The sequence below is a fragment of the Mastigoproctus giganteus genome, chromosome 8, assembly GCF_048544385.1.
Source record: "Mastigoproctus giganteus isolate SK-2022 chromosome 8, ASM4854438v1, whole genome shotgun sequence".
NCBI classification, from domain to species: Eukaryota; Metazoa; Arthropoda; class Arachnida; order Uropygi; family Thelyphonidae; genus Mastigoproctus; species Mastigoproctus giganteus.
In genome coordinates this window covers 207202879-207224794 of record NC_143582.1, presented here as the reverse complement: position 1 = coordinate 207224794, position 21916 = coordinate 207202879, and the positions used below count along the sequence as shown (strand labels likewise).

Here is a 21916-nt window from a genome sequence, read left to right as displayed (position 1 = left end):
CGTCACTTCCTAAATGGCACTAACGATGCTAACTCAGTCACTGATGGTGATTCAGTAAAGTAAGTTCATACTAAGATATGGAATGATGTCACTTCCTAGACACCAACTTAGTCACTAATGTTAGTGAGTAGAGTAAGCAGTGGGTAGTAATATTATAAAAGCTTCAAAGCCACAAAAGAAGCCTCTCGTGTCAAAAAGGAATGAGTTCAAAAACATAGAGAACGAGAAACAGACTTTAATAAAATCTGCTTCTCAAGATTTTGATTAACATCAACCTTCTAAGTAGCATAAGTAAGTTAGCATTAGCATTAGTAGAGGCATTTGATGCAAGAAAGCAAGCTTATGCAGCATCAGCCAAAAAAAAAAAAAAAAAACCCACTTCCACTTCACCCCTCTGTTCGTTCAAAATACCTGTCCAGCTGAGCCTTAAACTTATTTAGGCTATCAACCTCCACCACAAGGGATGGAAGTCTGTTCCACCAACCAACCACCCGCTGGCTAAAGGCAAATTTCCGCACGTATATCCTACATCTGTCTTTCCTCAATTTGAATTTATGCCCTCTCAGGTGATTTTTCTGAGCTAGAGGAAGAATCCCATCAGCATTGAGCATGCTTAAACCATTCAAGGCTTTATACACCTCTATCAGATCACCTCGCTGGTGCCTAGTCTCCAGACACTGTAATTTGCAAAACTTAAGCCTTTCTTCGTAAGAGCACCCCTTTGTTCCATTCACTAATCTTGTTGCCCTTCTCTGTACTCGTTCCAGCAGCTCTACATCCTTCTTGAAATGAGGCCTCCAGACCTGTATACAGTACTCTAGGTGTGACCTGACCATCGCCTTATACAATGGAATAATCACCTCCTTATCCCTGCTGGAAAAATTCCTGTATATCATTGACAATACTCCATGAGCTACTCTTGCAGCCCGTCTGCACTGCTCAGAGAACTTCATATCTGCCTGCACAACCACCCCCAAGTCCCTTTCATTCTCTACCACTGTCAGTGTAGTACCACAGAGTTGATACGTTGCTCTGGGGTTGCTGTTTCCCATGTGTAGTACTTTACATTTGTCAATGTTAAACTTCATTTGCCACCTCTCAGCCCATCTGCTCAACCTTTCCAGATCCTGTTGCAGCAGCATAGTGTCAGTAGTGTCCTTGACAACCCTGCCAACCTTTGTATCGTCTGCAAACTTGGACATTAAGCCCGATATACCATCATCAATATCATTCATAAATACAGAAAACAATAATGGACCCAACACTGAGCCCTGAGGGACTCCACTAATAACATCAGTCCACGATGAGCAGTGTCCATTGATTACCACTCTCTGTCTTCTCCCCCTCAACCACCCCTTTATCCATAGCAGCAATTTGCCTCCAATGTCACACTGCTCCAATTTGTGTAGCAGTCTTCCATGTGCAACAGTATCAAAAGCCTTTCTAAGATCCAAGTATATAATATCAAAGTTATTCCCTGCATCCAGTTCTTTTGTGACTGCATCATAGTATCCAATCAAGTTGGTCAGGCAAGACTTCCCCTTAACAAAACCATGCTGTGTCTGAGCTATAACTGAAGTCTTGTCTAAATGATCCTGCAGTGCTTCTTTAACCAGTGCCTCCATTAATTTTCCTGGAACAGAAGTTAAGCTCACAGGTCTATAATTACATGTGTCAGCCTTTGATCCTCCTTTGTGAATTGGGGTCACATTTGCACATTTCCAGTCTATGGGTACCTCCCCTGAGTCCAAGGAAGCTCTCATAATTATGGCTAAGGGTTTGCTTACTTCCTTTGCTGCCTCCTTTAATATAACTGGATAGATCCCATCCACCCCGGGTGCCTTTCTTGTGTTTATCTTCAACAGTTTCTCCTCCACTTTACTCCCAGTTATTTCAAGATTCTGTAGCTTACTGCTAGAATTGAATACACCTCTGGCATTCCCTTCGCTGAATAACTCCTCATGTGTGAATGTCGATGCAAAATATTCATTTAGTTTGTTAGCTACCTGAGCAGGATCATCAACACTTGACCCATCAATATCAAGTGGACCAATCTGATTCATCCCCTTCCTTCTAGAGTTTACATAAGTAAAGAACTCTTTGCTGTTTTTCTTTGCATCCCTTGCCAAGGATTTCTCGTAATCTGCCTTCGCCTGCCTAACCTCCTTTGTAACTTGGTTGCATATCAACTTGTATCTATCATAGGCTTCTGTGTCATGTGTTAATTTGTATGTATCCCATGCATTTTTCTTCTCTGCCATATGCCTCATTAGTTCATCTGACATCCATTTTGGCCTAAACCTTGAACAATATTTCTTAGTTGGTATGTAAAGCCTAGTAGCTTCCAAGATAAGTTCTTTGAATGCTTCCCATTTTGAATTTGCTGTTGGTAGCATCATCAGTTGGTCCCACTGTATAGAATTTAAATACTGTCTCAGTCCATCGTAGTCGCCTTTACGGAAGCAATAACCCTTCCCTTTACCCCTAATGGTAGTTACCTCTTTGAGTAAATCCCACTTCAGCACACTGTGATCACTGCCACCTAGTGGTTCATTTATCTGCAGATTCTTAATGCATGAAGAATCACTGCTGATAATCAAATCAAGAGTATTACTCCCTCTAGTTGCCTCCCGAACATGCTGATGTAGAAAACAATCATCCAATAAATCCACAAAAGTCCTGCTAGTGTGTGAGTAACCAGCCCCCAAATTCCAGTCAATATCCGGGAAATTAAAATCTCCCATTATAAGACACTCTGATTTACTGGTCCACTCTATTTCCCTGTACAGTTCCTTATTATACTCATCAGAGTCATTAGGCCTATAGCACACTCCTACTCTCAATTTTGATCGCCCAATGTTTATGTCACACCAAACTGACTCCACACTGCACTGTCCAGCGATGTCGACTGGCTTCACTTCCTTGGTTTTTATGTGTTTCTTAACTAATAGCATAACCCCTCCTCCCTTCCTATCCTGTCTGTCCTTTCTGTAGACGTTGTACTCCCCAAATTGCAGTTCCGCATCCCTTATATCTGTGTGACACCACGTCTCTGATATCCCAACAATATTTGCCTTCGATGTTTTGAGCAATACCTCAAATTCATCAAATTTATTTACTAAACTCCTAGCATTGGTGTACACGCAAGTATACCTGCACCTGTTTCTATTCTTAGCCACCCTAACACAACCCATGTGTTTACTTGTACTGCAATGGCTCCCAGCAGTCTCTGAAATACCATGCATCTTGTTTTTCAGGCTTCTGCTCATTCTAATAGAAGCAGTGCAAGAATCTCTTTCACCTCTGCCAGTGGCTACTGTCAATCTATTGGTCTTTGTCTCCCCCCAAGCTAGCAGTTTTCCGACCCACCTAACACTGCCTCGATAGCATCAGCAAATATTCTTGCACCCTTTCTATTTAAGTGTATCCCATCCCTGTAGAAGCAATCTCTCCTGTTAACAAGTACAGTCCAGGCTGAAAAAAAATTCTACCCCTTTAGCCTTGCACAATCTTTCCAGGGCCGAATTGATCGACAAGGCTCTCATCATATACTCCCTCCTATCGTGTCTGGGCAGAATTGCAGACACTTTCAAATTCAACCCTAATTCTCGGCTTTTGTTCAACAGTGACCTGTACTTGTTAAGTAATTCTGCCGGTCTCCTACTCTTAATATTATTAGTGCCAACATGTACAACTATATCACCTTTTGTGCCCTTAAAAGATGATATTCGCTCTACAACGTCATCAACCTTTGCCCCTGGCAGACATACCCTGGTCCTGTTCCACCTATCTTTTTTACAAAGCATGTTCCCCGTTTCCCTGACAATAGAGTCACCAACAACTACTAGTTCCTTCGGGACCAGCGCATTCTGCCTTGGGGGTTGTCTCTGTGTCACGCGATGCCCAAGTGCAAGCTCTGGCGTTGATGTGGGCAGCTGAGAGCTTGATGGGCCCCTCAATTTAGTTTCTTTGAGGGCATCCACCCTGTCCTTCAAGCTCTCATATAGGCTCATAAGAACGCCGAGTTGTTGCCTGATATCGATACACTCCTTGCATCGCGCACACACAAAGACATCCCCCTTGGCAGTATCATGTCCCGTACCCGATTGCTCTGCAAACATCAAGCAAACAGTGCATTTTATAAGGCTGTGAGTCAGAGGACAACTGCCCCCCTCAGTTCTGCTCTGAGCCACAGCACTTCCATTAGCTTGAGCCTTTTGCTTTGCTGCTCTGGTCTGAGTCATGATTCTATTAATTTATTAATTAATTATGTTATTAATTATATTACGTTTGTAATCTAAGTCGTTATATGTATTTATTTAAACGTACAATTTAACTGCTAACGAAGTTCAACTAACGCTATCTAGTACGGTATATCTAGTACGGTATCACAATGGCGGGAAAGTTACTAACGGTAGCAGTAGTTACGAACACGTGGAAACCATTACCGATACTTTTACAAGGCCGAGTAAAGAATAAATACACCAAATTAATCAAAAAATCACAAAATAATGTTATACTACTAAATTTAAATCAAAAGTTTTAGAAAAACAATAATTTCAAATCAATAAATAAGAAAAATCCACTTAGTGGCTTGGAACACGACCGTCACTAGTAGCCTCGTCAGCAGACCTCGAATAATGCTTCACTTGGCAAAGGATTCTTTGCATCCTTTGCCAAGGATTTCTCATAATCTGCCTTTGCCTGCCTAATCTCCTTTATGACTTGGTTACAGACCAGCTTATATCTATCATAGGCTTCCATGTCACCCATTAATTTATATGTATCCCATGCATTTTTCTTCTGTGCCATATGTCTCATTAGTTCATCTGACATCCATTTAGGCCTAAACCTTGAACAATATTTCTTAGTGTGTATGTAAAGCCCTGTAGTTTCCAAGATAAGTTCTTTGAATTTGCTGATGATAACATCATCAGTTGGTCCCACTCTATAGAATTTAAATACTGTCTCAGACCATTGTAGTCGCCTTTATGAAAGCAAAAACCCTTCCCTTTACCCCTGATGGTAGTTACCTCTTTGAGTAAATCCCACTTCAGCACACTGTGATCACTCTCACCTAGTGGTTCCTTTACCTGCAGATTCTTAATGCATGAAGAATCACTACTGATAATCAGATCAAGATTATTACTCCCTCTAGTTGCCTCCCAAAAATGCTGATGTAGAAAACAATCATCCAATAAATCCACTAAAGCTTTGCTAGTGTGTGAGTGACCAACCCACAAATTCCAGTCAAAAAAATATCTGGGAAATTAAAATCCCCCATTATAAGACTCTCTGATTTACTGGCCCATTTTATTTCCCTGTACAGCTTCTTATTATACTCAGAGTCATTAGGCCTATAGCACACTCCTACTCTCAATTTTGATCTCCCACTGCACTGTCCAGCGATGTCGACTGGCTTCACTTCCTTGGATTTTATGTGTTTCTTAACTAATAGCATAACCCCTCCTCCCTTCCTATCCTGTCTATCCTTTCTGTACACATTGTACTCCGCAAATTCCAGTTCTACATTCCTTATAAATGTGTTACACCACGTCTCCGATATCCCAACGATATCTGCCTTTGATGTTTTGAGCAATACCTCAAATTCATCTGCCAAACTCCAGCATTGGTGTAGATGCAAGTGTACAAGCATCTGTTCCTATTCTTAGCTACCCTAACACAACCCATGTGTTTACTTGTACCGCAATGACTCCCAGCAGTCTCTGAAATACCCTGCATCTTGTTTTCCAGGCTGCTGCTCATTCCAATAGAAGCAGTGCAAGAATCACTTTCACCTCTGCCAGCATCTACTGTTAATCTATTAGTCCTTGTATTCCCCCCAAGCTAGCAGTTTTCCGACCCACCTAACACTGCCTCGATAACATCAGCAAATATTCTTGCGCCCTTTTTATTTAAGTGTATCCCATCCCTGTAGAAGCAGTCTCTCCTGTGTTATAAGCCTGATGGCTCTGATGAGTACAGTGAACAATTATGCAAAGAAATACAGTGGGCCAGTAAATCAGAATGTCTTATAATGGCGATCAACCACCAATCCAGCAATCAACCACCCGCTGCCTAAAGGCCAGCGGGTAGTTGATTGCTGGAGTAAACTTCCATCTGTTGTTGTAGAAGTTGATAGCTTAAACAGATTCAAGGCAGAACTAGACAAACATTTGGAGTGAGTGGATGGGTGAAATGAGAAGGGTCTGTGTTTGTTTTTTTTTTTTTTTTTTTTTGGCTGATGCTATATAAGCTTGCTTTCTTGCATCATGTGCCCTGCTAATGCTAATGTTAGACATAGTTGGTACATTAATTTGGGGTTACTGTTACTCATATGCATAGTACTTTGCATTTGTTAATGTTAAACTTCAGTTGCCATCTCTCAGCTCATCTGCATAACTTTTCTAGATCCTGTTGTAATAGTATATTGCTATTACTGTCATTAACCACACTGCCAAGCTTTGTATCATCTGCAAACTTGGACATTAAGCCTGATACACCTTCATCAATATCATTATTAAATATAGGAAAGAACAATGGTCCAAACCCTGAGGGACTCCACTAATAACATTAGTCCATGAAGAGTAGCGTCTGTTGATTATCACTCTCCATCTTCTCCCACTCAACCATCCCTTTATCCATAGCAGCAACTTGCCTGTAATGCCACACCACTCCAATTTGTACAGCAGCCTTTTATGTGTATCAGTATCAAAAGCTTACCTGAAATTCAAATATATGATATAAGAATTATTTTTTGTGAATATTAAAATCACCCAGGAAAATTACCTCGCTGTTAGGAAAGTTGGGCTGGAGAAAGTGAAGTTTCAAGAGAGGAAGTCAGAGTTTCAAGTGATTAGTGGAGTTGGGAGAACAATAAAGGCAACAGATGAATTTAACAGTGTGGTAGAGAGATTTTAAGCCAAAGAAGATCAAAAAGAAGAGATCTCAAATTACTAATCTCTGACATGGAATATGCACAAGTACCACCTTTGAAGGAAAGGAATCAAACAGTAACTGCAGATCATTAACCTATTGGTAATGATCTCCTAGATCATTACCAATAGGTTCGGTCTGGTGGACTATCTAGCAGCTGGCCTACGAACACTGTTTAAGAGCTGTACCCTCAAAATGTAAGGAAGATTGGATCTCACCAGGACGTCTGTCATAACCTCGAAAGACATCAATCATACTGCATGATGGAAGAGATGGGGGAGGTTGCCAGAGCTTTGCTCTGGAGACTAAACATTGGTTCATCCAGTTCAAGCCTCCAATAAGCAAAATGGTGGTATTCAGTTGACTGGTTGATCAGTCAACTGCAACCTAATATTGCCTGGTAATAGAGGACAGCATTCCTCCATGTGGTGTGGGCACCACACCTGAACCCCTGCTTACATTGGTTTGCACCTGGGTGGTCACTTCCAGTATACTAGGTTATGTATTTCAGTACTAGGGATTATAACCAGGGTTACTAACAGTCCCACTGTCGTGAAGATTCAACCAATGATTTGGCTGTCACAGACCAACCGGAACGTTGCTGAATTTTGGCCCGCTTGACTTGAGTGTCGCCTGGGTATCAGTTCCATCAGCGTTTTAGACTCCCAGGTAGCAAGCCCAACTTGACGTAACTGAGAGAATGTCTGTGACAGCCTCAAGGACCTCTAAATTTTAGTACTTTAATGTTGAACTGTGTTAATATTGAACTAAAAAAATAAATACGCCACTCTTTCAATAGCCCAAATCAGTTGCCAAATTAACTCCATACCTTAATGTAGCCAGTTCATGTTAAAACACAAAAATAAATAAATAAAACTGACACCTGATTCCATTGAAATACATTAATGGTTCAGGTATTCTTCTTAATATCTCACACATTTAGAAAAAATAGTTTACTCTTGAACAAATGCACAAAAGAGATTATGCAAATGAAGTCCTCTTATAGCAAACGTACAACAATACCACATGCTACCCCAACATCTTGTTCTACTGCTTAAAATGAATTTAATCAGCAACAGAAAGATCATAGATTTTATCACAGAAAGATCAAAGATTAAACAAAAAGATTAAAGTCAGTAAAATCATAAACAGTATGATTTACAAGAGAAAAACATACAATGTATTGTAGTACGTTGTGTTCTTTAAATAAGGTATGAGGAATGTATCATCAGCTCTCATGCAGTGAACTCCACTGTCACAAACTGAGCAGGTTGTTGAACAAATCCCTGTGTGTGTTTTTAAAAATATGTTTTCGTATAAATGCATTTTCATGGCCATGAGGGAAATGGAATATTCTGTAATAAAAAAAAAAAAAAAAAAAATGTTACAATGTCTCCGTTTTCTTTCACCGTTAATACAAAATTGAAAAATAGGGCTTCTTTCATCTTCTGTATCAACTTTTCTCTACTATAAAAAAAAAAATTATATATTTCATAAATAGCAATTATATTTAGAATTAATTTGCTTATAGTTTAAGTTTGATAATATTTGTACATCCTCAAATTTTATTTTGTGCTGAGCTCTTAGACAAAGAAAACATTCAAAAACTCCTTGAGATATGAATTTCAGTATTTTAATAAAGCATATTGCTGCTATTTCTAAAACATTAGAAGAATTGCATTCATTTGAAACAAATTTTACGTTAAAATATATTTAGTCTGTTAAATCTTATAGAATACTTGTATTTTCATTGCACTTTAACTGAAATTCAAATAGGTTTGTCAAAAATCTTTACAGATCAACGAAGGCAACGTCCTAAATATAGAAATAATTTGGACCACTGCCCAAAGTCTGCAGAAGAACAAATAAAGTCTTATTCTTCAGTTAATCATCAAACAAGTAAATTACTAAAAGAAATGTTAAAGGACCAAATTCCAGTATGTGAAGAACATATGCACGATTCTATGAATCCCAAGGCAAGTGGATGGAACTAAAGAAACTAAACTTCATCTTTTGTTGACATTCATTTATTTTTGAGTCATTATATAGGAAGATTATTTTAAAAAAATGTTGGAATGCCTGAGATTAACTGAGAGTAACTGTTATTATTAGTGTAATTGTGCTAAAATTTTTATCATTCAGGTATGCATTCAATAGTTGGTATCAAGTGTGGTAAAGGGTATAGATTTTTGTCACTAGTTGCTCTTTTTGGATATAAAAGTGATTTAAAAAAATTAACAGTAGTTTTTTATCGATGATTAAAATTTATAGCAGTCAAAAAAAAAAAGTATTTGTTATCGGTGTAGGTACCATGGTGTATCTACACCGATATATAGTTGATTACATAAACCCATAAGAAATTATGCCTTGTGCATTTCGTCTTCTAATACATTATTATTTATATACCATTTGGCATCTCTCATATTGTGGAAATAAATTCACAACTGTGATGGCATGTTGCATTACCAGGGTACCTGCCCACTCGCTGATGACGAAGCCAACTAGCTTCAAAATGATCGTCTGAGTGGTGGTATCCTCTGAAAATAAATAACAGTAGTCTTCTCTACTAGAGAAGCATTATTTATTTGAAGTAGTGCAATACCGGCTATCTCATTGTGAAGGCACCCGCAATATGATATGTAATTAAAACGATGCCTTTTACACTACATATGTAGTTCAAATTTATGGGTAAACTATGGTGTATCTACACTGATATTATATAGCAGACAAGTAGTTAATGTACAAAGATCATTCAAGTGAAAACTGCAAAACCAGCATAAAACATATTAGGCAAAACTAGTGATATTCTTGTCAGGTTATTCATTGAAGACTGTTGGTGAGGGTGACCATCTGCTATCATTATTTGGAAACAGTCAATTTTTAATCTCAAATTTCAAAATCTAATTTCCAAACTCACTGGTCACATAGTTTTTATATGACAACTTTTTTTCTCAGAGTGTAGGGGGAAAGATGATGGCCCTGATTGCCCCTGCTGGCGTCATCGAGAGAGAGAGAGAGAGAGAGAGAGAGAGAGAGAGAGAGAGAGAGAGAGAGATGTCACTAGGAAGGGAATTTGTTGATTAAATAAACTAACCATGGAATGCCAACTGGAACCTTATTTTTGACCTTTATGACTAACCTCCAATGGCATTCATTCTGTGATTCACTTGGGTCACAGATATCGGAAAAGTCTATCACAGGATCAGGTATTCCTCCAGGTCAAGTAAAATGCCTAACTTGCATATGTGATGTATACTAAATGTGTATTTTTACACATTTAATGTACGTGTGTAATCATAGTACTGACTCTTAACATTCTCAAATATCTTTGAGTACAGTTAACTTCTCAGAAACATTTCTTACCAAGTTAAATCATTGAAGGTCAGTTCTTTAAATCTTACTAGGCATTGTCCCAGTTTTGGTCACCTTATGTTAAGACATTGAATATCGGTGCCAGAGGTGCACTTCTTTATCGATGCCAGGGAAATGTAATATTAAATTGTTAATGCACATCAGTAAATTCTGTCATTTATGGATAGAATAACTTCAAGAAAGGAACAATCTAAAGTTTTTAATAATCAACAAAGAAAAGGTTGTTTATGCATGGGTAATGCACTTCCATTATTTCTACTACCCAGGTAGTATACATGCATTGCTTAATTATATCTTATATTGTGAATACCTTCACAAAAAGTTATTATTAGGCATATGGTGCAAGGAAGCCTGAGGCTTATGCTACACCAGCGAAAAAAAAAAATTTCTGAGGGAGAAATCACCAAGAAAGAGAAGAATAATGATATCCAGCTCAGGACCCTGGGTGTGCCAAGCCTGTACTAACCAGATGTGAGCCCTGGGGTTAAAGTTGCCAGGTATTGCACTGCTTTGAATAAGTAACGCTTCACCAGTTTAGAAGACTAATGTTACTTATTCTTGGCAGATACCACCACCACCCAGATGGCACCGTTTCAAAGCATGTTGGCTTACTCATCAGTGGGTGGGCAGATACCCTGTTATTGCTATAGTAACAACCCAGTTATTAAGTATAACTCCATGATATGAGGGATGCTTGATGGTGTGCATGGTTTAATCTAAAAATATTTCTTGACTAAATGTCTGAGTATGAAAAGTTTGTTTATGCATGGGTAGTATGTGCTTCCATCATTTCTACTACCCAGTTGGTATGCATGCATCATTTAATTCATATTGTGAATACCTTCACAATGAATTGCTGAGCTATTGCACTGCTTTGAATAAGTAATGCTTTACCAAGGAGAAGACTAATGTTACTTAGGATGTTATGATGCATGCATAATACCTGGGTAGTTGAAATGAAGGAAGTGCATTACCCGTGCATAAACAACCTTTTCATACTCTTAGACATTTAGTCAAGAAATATTTTTAGATTAAACCACACACACCATCAAGCGTCTCTCATATTGTGGAGTTATACTTCATAACTGGGTTGTCACTATTGCAACAACAGGGTACCTGTCCACTCACTGATGAGTAAGCCAACAAGCTTTGAAATGGTGTCGTCTGGGTGGTGGTGGTGGTGGTGGTGGTATCTGCCAAGAATAAGTAACATTAGTCTTCTAAACTGGTGAAGCATTACTTATTCAAAGCAATGCAATACCTTAGCAACTCTTTACATGGACAAATGTAAAGTACTACATATGGGGAAACAGCAACCCCAGAGCAACGTATCAACTCTGTGGTACTACACTGACAGTGGTAGAGAATGAAAAGGACCTGGGGGTAATTGTGCAGGCAGATATGAAGTTCTCTGAGCAGTGCAGAAGGGCTGCAAGAGTATCTCATGGTGTCTTGTCAATGATATACAGGAATTTTTCTATCAGGGATAAGGAGGTGATTATTCCCTTGTATAAGGCAATTGTCAGGCCACACCTTGAGTACTGTATACAGGTCTGGAGGCCTCATTTCAAGAAGGATGTAGAGCTGCTGGAACGAGTACAGAGAAGGGCAACAAGATTAGTGAATAGAACAAAGGGTTGCTCTTACGAAGAAAGGCTTAAGTTTTGAAAATTACAGTGTCTGGAGACTAGGCACCAGCGAGGTGATCTGATAAAGGTGTATAATTGAATGGTTTGAGCATTCTCAATTCCAATGGGATTCTTCCTCTTGCTCAGAATAATCACCTGAGAGGGCATAAATTCAAATTGAGGAAAGACAGATGTAGGATAGATGTGCGGAAATTTGCCTTTAGCCAGCAGGTAGTTGGTTGGTGGAACAGAATTCCATCCCTTGTTGTGGAAGTTGATAGCCTAAATAAATTTAAAGCTCAGCTGGACAGGTATTTCGAACGAACGGAGGGGTGTGGAAGTTGATAGCCTAAATAAATTTAAGGCTCAGCTGGACAGGTATTTCGAACGAACGGAGGGGTGAAATGAAAGTTTTTTTTTTTTTTTTTTTTTTTGGCTGATGCTGCATAAGCTTGCATCATATGCCTTTACTAATGCTAAAACTCGTGAAGGTATTCACAATATGAGATATAATTAAACGATGCGTGCTTACTACTATGTAGAAATGATTGAAATGTATTAAAAAACCCATGCATAAAAAACCTTTTCATTCTCCTGGACATTTAGTCAAGAAATATTTTTAGAACAAAGAAGCTTATTTGAATGTGGACAATAATCTTTCATAACTAAAATTGTCAATATTTAAGTGTTTTATAGTGTAAACTTGTGTGATTTCATTATCATGGTAAAATGCTTAGGGAAATTGTAAACGTATTTTTTGGGTAAATAAACAACAGCTGGAACATGTTAGAATTTCTATCTGAGGATTTCCCCTGTGAAATCCTCAGATAGAAAGCAGGATGGCTTCAGGGCAGGAGGGAGAGGGTTGTGATAAATGATTATTCCTCAATTGGGTTAATGTAAGAAGTGGAGTTCTCCAAGGATCAGTATTGGGACCACTGTTGTTTGATTTTCTTAAATGACATTGATGAAGGGATAGTGTGTGATGTCCAAAAAATGCAGATGATCTAAAGATTGTTAGAGTACTTAATGATCACTGCTAAGCAGAGCTTCTTCAGAGTGACCTAGATAGACTTCAGGGATGGTCAGTAAAGTGGCAGCTATGCTTTAATCCAGCAAAGTGCAAGGTCTTACACCTGGGGTCTTACACAAGGGCTTAACCCACCCCAAAATAACTTATACACTTTGAAGTTGAACTAAAGTCATTAGTTGAAGAAAGGGACTTGGGAGTTCTCTGAGCGTTGTAGACATGTTGCAAATAAGGCCCATGGTGGCCTATTGATGATTTATCAGACATTTGCTAGTAGAGATAAGGATGTCATAATCCCATTATAAAAGTCTACTGTTAGACCACACTTTGAATACTGTGTTCAAGTGTGGAGACCGCACGTAAAAAAAAGACATCAAAGGTCTTGAAAGGGTCCAGAGATGGGTAACTCACCTGGTAAGATCGGCAAAAGGATGGCTTTGTCTATTAGTAGAAAGTTGAACCTTCTTCATCCACTTTGATATTGTCAAATACTTGTAGCCTTCTGCCTTATCAATTAGAATTCACATTATCTCTTAATGTTTCTGTTTTCATGAAAACAATTTTTTCTGGTTCTGACACAGTTATTCCTGCCAGGCACTATTAATTTTACATCACTGTTGTTTTTTCCCCCTGTTATAATTTTCTTAATGCTGAGGGAAGTATTCTGTGTTCACATCCAGTATTAACTGCTGTTTGCAGAGTTAAACTAAACAATAATTTTCAGTTTAGTTTTCAAAGTGAGAACTGTTCTTGGCCTCCTGACTTTCTCATTTGACTTCACAGCAACAGTTTGTTGAAGATTTTAAGTCAAAAAGACATAAAATTGAACTGGCATGAGTCTATGAGGAACACAAGTTTCCTGGTAGATGGATGCTGTTGAGAAATAGGAAGCGACATCTATGTATTAGACAGATGATGCAATCTGTAGAATAAACAGTTTTTGGATGGAATAAAAATGCTTGTGCAATGTTGAACTCTTGTAATGAAAAGAATCTGAGTTACATTGAAAATTAATAATGAAAATTGCTTACTTTTATAATCACTTTTGTGAAGCAACTGAAACAGAATGCCCTAACACTGTTTGCCAATTTAATTGGCACAGAGCCCTTTCATAATCTTTAAAAAAAATTACATTTAATATAAACATAATACAAATTTTAACATTTTTCTGGTGGAACCTGCACTTACATTTCACAGAAACCCAGGGTTCTGCAGAACACCATTTGGGAAACACTGCTCTAGCAGAATGATATATACTTTAAAATATTCAGTTCTGCTAGATTAGTAAAGAATTATTATACACATTAAAATATGTATACTAGCATATGTACATGGCTCATGTTTAAGTTAAAATGTGTGCAAGTTTATTTAAAAAATAAAAAAATAAAGGAAAACCAGCTGTATTCTTTGAAGTAGAAGAGATGCTGTGGTCCTTAATACATTATTGGTTAGTGCTTGACTGACTCTGCACATCGAATTACTAGTACCTACAAGTCATTGCCTGCAGATATTAAATTTTCCAAGGTACAATGATCTTTCACATCATTCCCCATTTGTTCCTCTGTGGCACTTGTTCCTAAACTTTTTCCCCTGGCAGAACCAATTTCTTTTAAATGGCTGCAGAATTGTAGTAATTAAATTTCACATCCTCTAGAACCCTCTAGTGATTGAGACATTTAACAGGGATTAAATAGTTTTATTCTGCTGGATTTAAAATTAAAATAAATTGTAAAATGTAGATTTTATGTAAAAAGTAATTAATGTTAATACTGTCAAAAAGCCTTGAAGGCTTCGTTGTCCAAATATTAATAAAAATATATTCAGAAACTTCTTTTTAAAACTGACTCACTTCTATAAACCTGCATATCTAAATACTCATGAATTAAGTTTGAAAATAAAAGAAAAATAAAAAGAAGGAAGTTGGAAAGTTATTAAAAATTGTAACTGCACCTGAAGTAACTGCTAAAAACAGGCATCAAATATAAAATGAAAGTAATTTTGAAACAGTGGCAAGAAGAACACTAATCTTTTTGTTAGGACAGTGATTGCCAGATGACACGTGGGTGAGAGAAAAGGATTTAAATATCTGGGGAGATCACTTTTGATTGCATGTTTGAAAACTTTATTTTATCCAGGCATCAGGCATTTTGAAAAATCAACTGGGGATTTGATATTTAATGTATGGATAAAATTATTTATACTTGGTTACAGTGAATTCTTCCATAATATGTAATTTGTGGTCATTAATCAGTGTAATTGGAATTGTCTATTTGGGATCTCTGTACAGAGTCCCTCGATCACACTGAGATGTATGTGCTGTCTGCCATGCTATGGAGGCTATGTTTGCGAAAATAAGTGTGCATATTTGAAACATTGGTGTGGCCCTGTCTGACAGAAGTGGAGCCTACATATTTGGCTGAGTAGCCTTGCTGGTAATTAATGAGATATATTATATTGTTTAACTGAAATTGCAAAACATTGAACCAATTCTTGTATAGGGAAAAAAAGTATATATGTCCACATATATACAGGGTGATTCAAAATTATCGTTGGGTTTTCGTGGCCTATAATTTTCAAACCAGAAATAACAAAATAAACCTGCTTATGGAATATGAAAGTGTAACTCAAGAGGTTTTATTACCTATAGAATCAGTACTGCAGAATGCTAAAAAACTTCAACATGCAGTCCTTTCATGGCACGTAAGATGTCCAAGCAATATTCAATTTCCCTCCAAGTGTTCTCCAGCATCTGCGGTGTAACTGTTTCGATCACAGCAACAATTCTGAGCTTCAGTTCATTGAGGGAGGTCACAGGGGTCTTGTACACAATATCCTTCGTGTATCCCCACAGGAAGAAATAATGCAGCATTAAGATCGGGTGAGCGCAGAGGCCACGCAATCACTTCGCTATGCCCGACCCAGCACCCAGGAAAATGCATGTCAAGAAATTCCCAGATAATAAGAGCTCAATATGGCGGTGCACCATTTTGCTAGAACACCACATTTGACTGATGATTTTCTAACTGGGGTAACAGCTACAGCTGTAGCATGTCCAGATAGGTCACTGCTGTCACTTCTTTCCACAAAGAAAAAGGGCCCCAAAACTTCCGAACATGACAAAGCACACCAGACATTGACTTTTGGGCTATCTCTTTCGAATTCTCTATTGGTGTGAGGGTTTTCTGATCCCCATATTCTGCAGTTAGGGATGATTTACCCTCCCTGATACATAAAACGTTGCTTCATCACTAAATATCCATCTCCAAAGGTAATTTTCATCAGCTTCAACCTTTGATAAAATGTCTCGGGCAAATTGGAAATGGCGTGGTTTATTGTTCGGCTTTAAAGTCTGCACAATCTGCAGTTTCTAGGCATGGAGATGAAGGTGGTTATGAACAACACTCCAAACAGTTGTTTGTGGTATACCTAACTGCAAAGAAGCTCATCTAGTTGATTTTTGTGGGCTTCGAGAGAATGCTTCGTGGATTCGATCAACATCTTCCTGCGAAGTGCTCGGTCTTCCCGCCCCTTTTCAGTCCAGAATACTACCAGTCTCTTGAAATTGCTTTAACCAACATTGGATAGCATTATCTGAAGGTGGATCTTTTCCATACTGAGTTCTGTAACGACGTTGCATTGTGATAAGACTTTGTTTCAAAAAACCAAAGTTCGTACATTGCCTTCTCTTGAACAGTTGCCATTTTGAAGTAATGTCACATCAATATCTCCCAGATATCAATGTGGCAAGTACAGCATTGGCAAATAAAACTTTTTGAGTTATGCTTTCATATTCCATAAGCAGTTTTATTTTGTTGTTTCCGGTTTAAAAATTATAGGCCACAGAAATCCCGACAATAATTTAGAATCACCTTGTACTTTTTCAATACACAATGAGCAACACCCCAGGGATGCCTGGGGAGTTGCTCATTGTGTATTGGATTGGGTGGCACCTGAATGAAGTATGTTGGGGCTTCATGTGGTGTAGGAGTGGTGATTTGGATATATTATAATTTAAACTTATTATTATTAATTTGTTTTTATTCTTCTTATTTTATTTATTTTTTGTTATTATATTTTATTATTATTTATTTATTTTTTTGGCTGGTGCAGCATAAGCTTATAGGCTTCCTTGCACCATGTGGCCAATACTAATATTTAAAAATCTCTGGTTCTGCAAGTGAACCAGCTATGGTATAGTAAGGACACTATTTTATGATAATTTTCTAAGAGGTTATTCTTGTGGTTTGGAGCAAATAGATTAACAATACACAATATGATCTTATTTATTATGGAGGAGGAGTAACTTCTAGCACAGAATAACGAATATAAACAATAAAGGCCGCCGTAGCCTAGTGGTCAGGCGCGCGGGTGCATAAGTACACGTGCCTTGAGTGACCGGGGTTCAAGCCCGTGACTGCTGAATATGGTGCTGTTTCTTGTATTCTGTCTAACTTGTGAACTCCTCTGACTGTTTGGTCGTCCCGGAGTATAAACAGAAAATTTTTTTTTTTAAAGCTCCTGTTCTAAGTATGCTAGAAAATCAAGAGTTTTTTTTTGGCATTAAGGACTTGCACATACAAAAGAGATTTCTTAACATTTAATGAGTGATGTGAATTGCAATGTAGAAATTTACCAGAATATCTGGGCTTTCTATAGGTTTGTGCTAAGGAACATGCCCTTTTTCTTCAAAAAATTGATACTGTTTTTTGGTTTCTCTTTCTAGGGTTTAGTTTAGTCTGGGATGAAATGAGTTGAACTTAGCCGGATAGTAGTTCTATGGCTTACTAAGATAATGTCTTTGGCAAACCTGACAACTTTAGACTTGTAGTACAGGCTAAATATGCTATTCCCAGTGGAGGTCAAGTAAATGTGTGAAATTGACGCTGAAACCCAATCCCATTGGAACCCAAAAATTTGCTTGAAAGTCATGGAATTATATATAAAGAAATTTTGCAAATATCAGGAAACTATTAAGTTTGATGACATCTTTCAGAGTTAATTTAGAATGCAGTTTTAGAGTAGTGTCTAACCTTAGTAGTTCTAATGCTTTCTCTAAAGTGAAGTCAACATCCATGGCTAAACTAAGCTGTTATAGTTTTGAAAGACATCCTCCACGTTAACTGTGTTCCACATGTGCCATCCTTCATGATAGTGCAGAGGGTTTTAATATCTGTCACTCCTTTGGAGAGGACTTCATTCGAAACCTGTCAAAGACTGTAAAAATTCCTGAAGGCTTCTTTCAGTTGGGACTGTAGTTAGCTGATCTCAGGCAGAGGATGTAGGGTTCCACCATATGTTATTCTGGGTTTTTCCAGCTTGCACAGCCTGCATATTAGCCTGTGAATATCCACTTATACAGACATAACACACAGAGTATAATATGGTCTCGGATGTTAATGCACTATATAAATTTTAATAACAATCCGCACATTCTGTGGCTGATGACAAAGTAATTGAATCTCCAACCAGTGAATGTTCACACTGTTCTCTTTCATCTCTTCAATTTCCTAGACTTTCAAGGATTGTAGATTTTTGTTAAAAATTTATTATGTAAAATTAATTAATATCCACTGAAGAGGGCTCCAGAGAGGTGGCCAATATGTGTGGATTGAATAAAACTATTATTTATCAGTAAAATGTTTTTTTTTTTTTAATTTTTTTCTTACAACCATTCTTCCTCATATTTATGTACTTCATATTCATATAGAAAAATGTTATTCTCATCTGTGTTTTGAGTAGTAAGTTCAAATTTTTGACTAAAACTATGATTATAATCAATTTTCAAAAATGCCATTACTTTATGATTGTTTTTTGTAAAATGGTTTTCTTTATTTATGTAGCTTGAAGGAACAGAGAAGAGTAGCAACTTCTTTTCAGAAGTCAATGAAAATCAAATCAAACATAATACAGATGCCCTTGTGCCTCACCGGTACATAAAAAACAATGGTCAACAAATGGAAATATCACAATTCTTAGACAATTCCTCTATAGAGATATGTGAAAGAGATCACAATAGGGAGTTGATATTTACAAATAATTCTTTAGCTAATATAAATACTAAACATGTAGAGAATAGATCTCAGAATTATATTGAACAGTATCTTTTGGAAGATATGCCTAATGCTGTTGAAGAAATGTGTGTTAAAGAAGAACACGTAGATAAAGAAAATAAAGTGATTGCTCATAATGCAGAAAAAGTAAATGGTTATGCTGAGGCTTTTATGAAATCAAATTCTCTTTCTGGCAATTCTAATGAAACCGAGTCATCAGAAACAGTTGAAATGCTGCATTCAAAGTCAAACAATTCATATTTCCCTCCATCCTTCACAACAGCTGAAGTGCCTTTTTTGATAAAGACAGAAAAATATGAATTGGAAACTTTAATTCAAGTTCCATACAACTTAAATTCCCTACATACATCTGACCATAAAGAAAGTTTGAACTTGGCTGTAGTGAATGAACCTAACTGTACACAAAAACTTCATGAAAATAAGACTGAAACTATTTCAATTGATACTTTACCTCATGAGTTTATTTGTGCTCAGGAAGAAAGTTTGGCAAAATCAAAAGTTTGTGAGAGTAAAGAAGATAATATAGGTACTTTGGAATTATCAGGATGCTTATCCGATGATGTTGAAATTCCTAGTAAACTTTTTGATGATAATAAATATGATTTTTTAAAGCAGCCAGCAAGTATCTTGAAAAAGAAAGGAATAGGAGATAAAAGAGAACTTCAGGGAATATTAAAAGCATATAGTGATGAGGAAAAATCATACAGACATCCACATCCTATATTAAAGATGAGAGGGAATTCAGAAGAAAGAACAAACATTTGTAGACAATCAGAACTTCATTCTATTCTGAAAAAAGCAACAAGTGAAGATGAAAGAAGCAACAGTCCTGAAATCCGTCCCATCCTAAAAAATTCAAGCACAGATGAAGAAATGCCAGTTAAAGCTACACCACGACCTATCCTAAAAAAGAAAACAAGCTTTAATGATGAAATTGTTTCAAAGACAGTGGATGGTGAACTAAAACCAATTCTAAAAAAGAAAACTTCATCAGAAACACTTGATGAACAACCAAAACCAATTCTTAAAACAAGAAGAAAGAGTGAAGGTAGTGGTGAAACTTCAGTAATTAAATTGGCCATTGGTGGTCGACCTCGTGCATATTCTGCAGATCATGGCATGAAATCTATTTTGAAGACAAAATCAGATCAATCTGGAACTGACACTTTTTCTGCTTGCACACCTGATAATTCACATTGATTTGTAAATACCTTAACACTTCTAAATTTTTAAATAAATTTTAAAGTTGCTTTCCTCATGCAAAAAGCAGGATTCATGTTTTTTCAGACTATACATAGAACAACCGAACAATTTCTAATTGTGGAAATTTATAACACTTTTTGCATACTGAGCCAGATAAAAGCCTTATTATATAATGGTATGCTATGTTTTTCATAAAGACTAGAAGATAACCCTGACAACCAAAGTTCATTGTGGAAATTTTTTGAAGCAATGGGGGAAAAAAGCAGCTTTTCAAATTCTCTCACAGTTACCCAGCAACAGTTATTTTTCTAGTGGGCAAAAAATTTAGTGGAATCTATTCTCTGAAATAGCCGGTTTCGTTGGTCCGTTTTCAATATGTATCAATGGTGTCCAAAAGTGAGTATTTTTATTTTAAATCAATATTTTAATTGATTATTAAATTTGAATACCAATATTGTTAAAATGTTGTTAGTTTTTTTATTTATTTCATCAATTTGCTATTAACTCTTCTGTACTGGGTACATGATCTAAGTGACCCCAAAAATGATTTTCTCTCAATTTTTTCCTTCAAAAAAAAAAAAAAAAAAAAAATTAGAAGGAATATTTAAAACAGGTGGGTAAAATTAATTTTTTTACCTTAAAGAAACATTTTTTTTTGTCCATTGCTTCTAATAATTGGCCCACTTCTTTAAGTTTTACAGGTCACATTGCTTTATTAGAAATATTTTGCGCCTGGTTAAGGCAAATTATTTGGGTATCATTTGTGTTAGGCTAGAAGCTTTGTTTTATTTATTTATTTATTTTTTTTTTTCACAATAGCAGTGATTATGTTTATATCTAAACTTATTCTTGTTTAAGAATAAGCTTGTGAGATACATATTATGATTTGTTGCATGCACTGACCAAGTGAAAAGTCTTAAATGTTTAGTGGGAGAGTACACACAGTAAAACAACAAATGAACTGACACTATGCACGGACATTCAAGATAGCACATATTAATCTAGCACAAACATAGAACACAGAAATCATAGCTTTCAGCTACTGTATGTAGCCTTTATCAACTGGCTGAGCACTGGAAAGCGGTGGTTTTGTTTGTGGTTGACCCTCAAGTACATAAGTGCATGAGGTCATGGAGGAAGGTGTTGGTGTGGGGGTATGTGTGATGGGGAGTGGAAAAGAGTGGGGGATGGGAGAAGGTTGAGGTAGGTGAATGGTGATGGCGACTGCCAAAGTATGAGAGGCTCAAAGATGGAGTGAGTGTCATTTTCAGATCCGCTGTTGGTTAGAATCTGCACACAGTATCACTGCAATCAGCAGAGGCCGTGCCACCTGAATACACCCCACTTTGAGCCTCTCGTGCTTCGCAAGGTTGACAGTCTCCATCACTGTTCACCTACTTTAACCATCTCCCTCCTCCCTCTTCCCTCACTCTTGATCGCTCCCTTCCACTCCCTTGTAATCCTGTCACACAGGCCTCCACACTGCTCACTCCCTCCTCCATGACCTCTCACTCTTAACGTACTTGAAGGTCAACCACACACAAAACTACCGCTTTCCAGCCCATTGATAAAGGCAACATACAGTAGCCAAAAGCTACGATTTCCCTGTTCTTTATTTGTGCTAGATTAATATGTGCTATTTTGAATGCCTGTGCCTAGTGTCAGTATATTTGTTG

General features: G+C 37.3%; 1 protein-coding gene across 1 annotated transcript in view; it reads left to right on the top strand.

Moving 5' to 3' along the window:
- Nucleotides 1-20237, top strand: part of LOC150082229 (uncharacterized) — a 193010-nt gene extending 172773 nt beyond the window's left edge. Inside the window, exons 8-9 of the mRNA XM_090380454.1 lie at nucleotides 8734-8912; nucleotides 18807-20237. Of these exons, the coding sequence (XP_090236580.1) occupies nucleotides 8734-8912; nucleotides 18807-20237 (1610 nt within the window). The remainder of the gene's footprint in view (nucleotides 1-8733; nucleotides 8913-18806) is intronic.
- Nucleotides 20238-21916: the final 1679 nt, after the last annotated feature.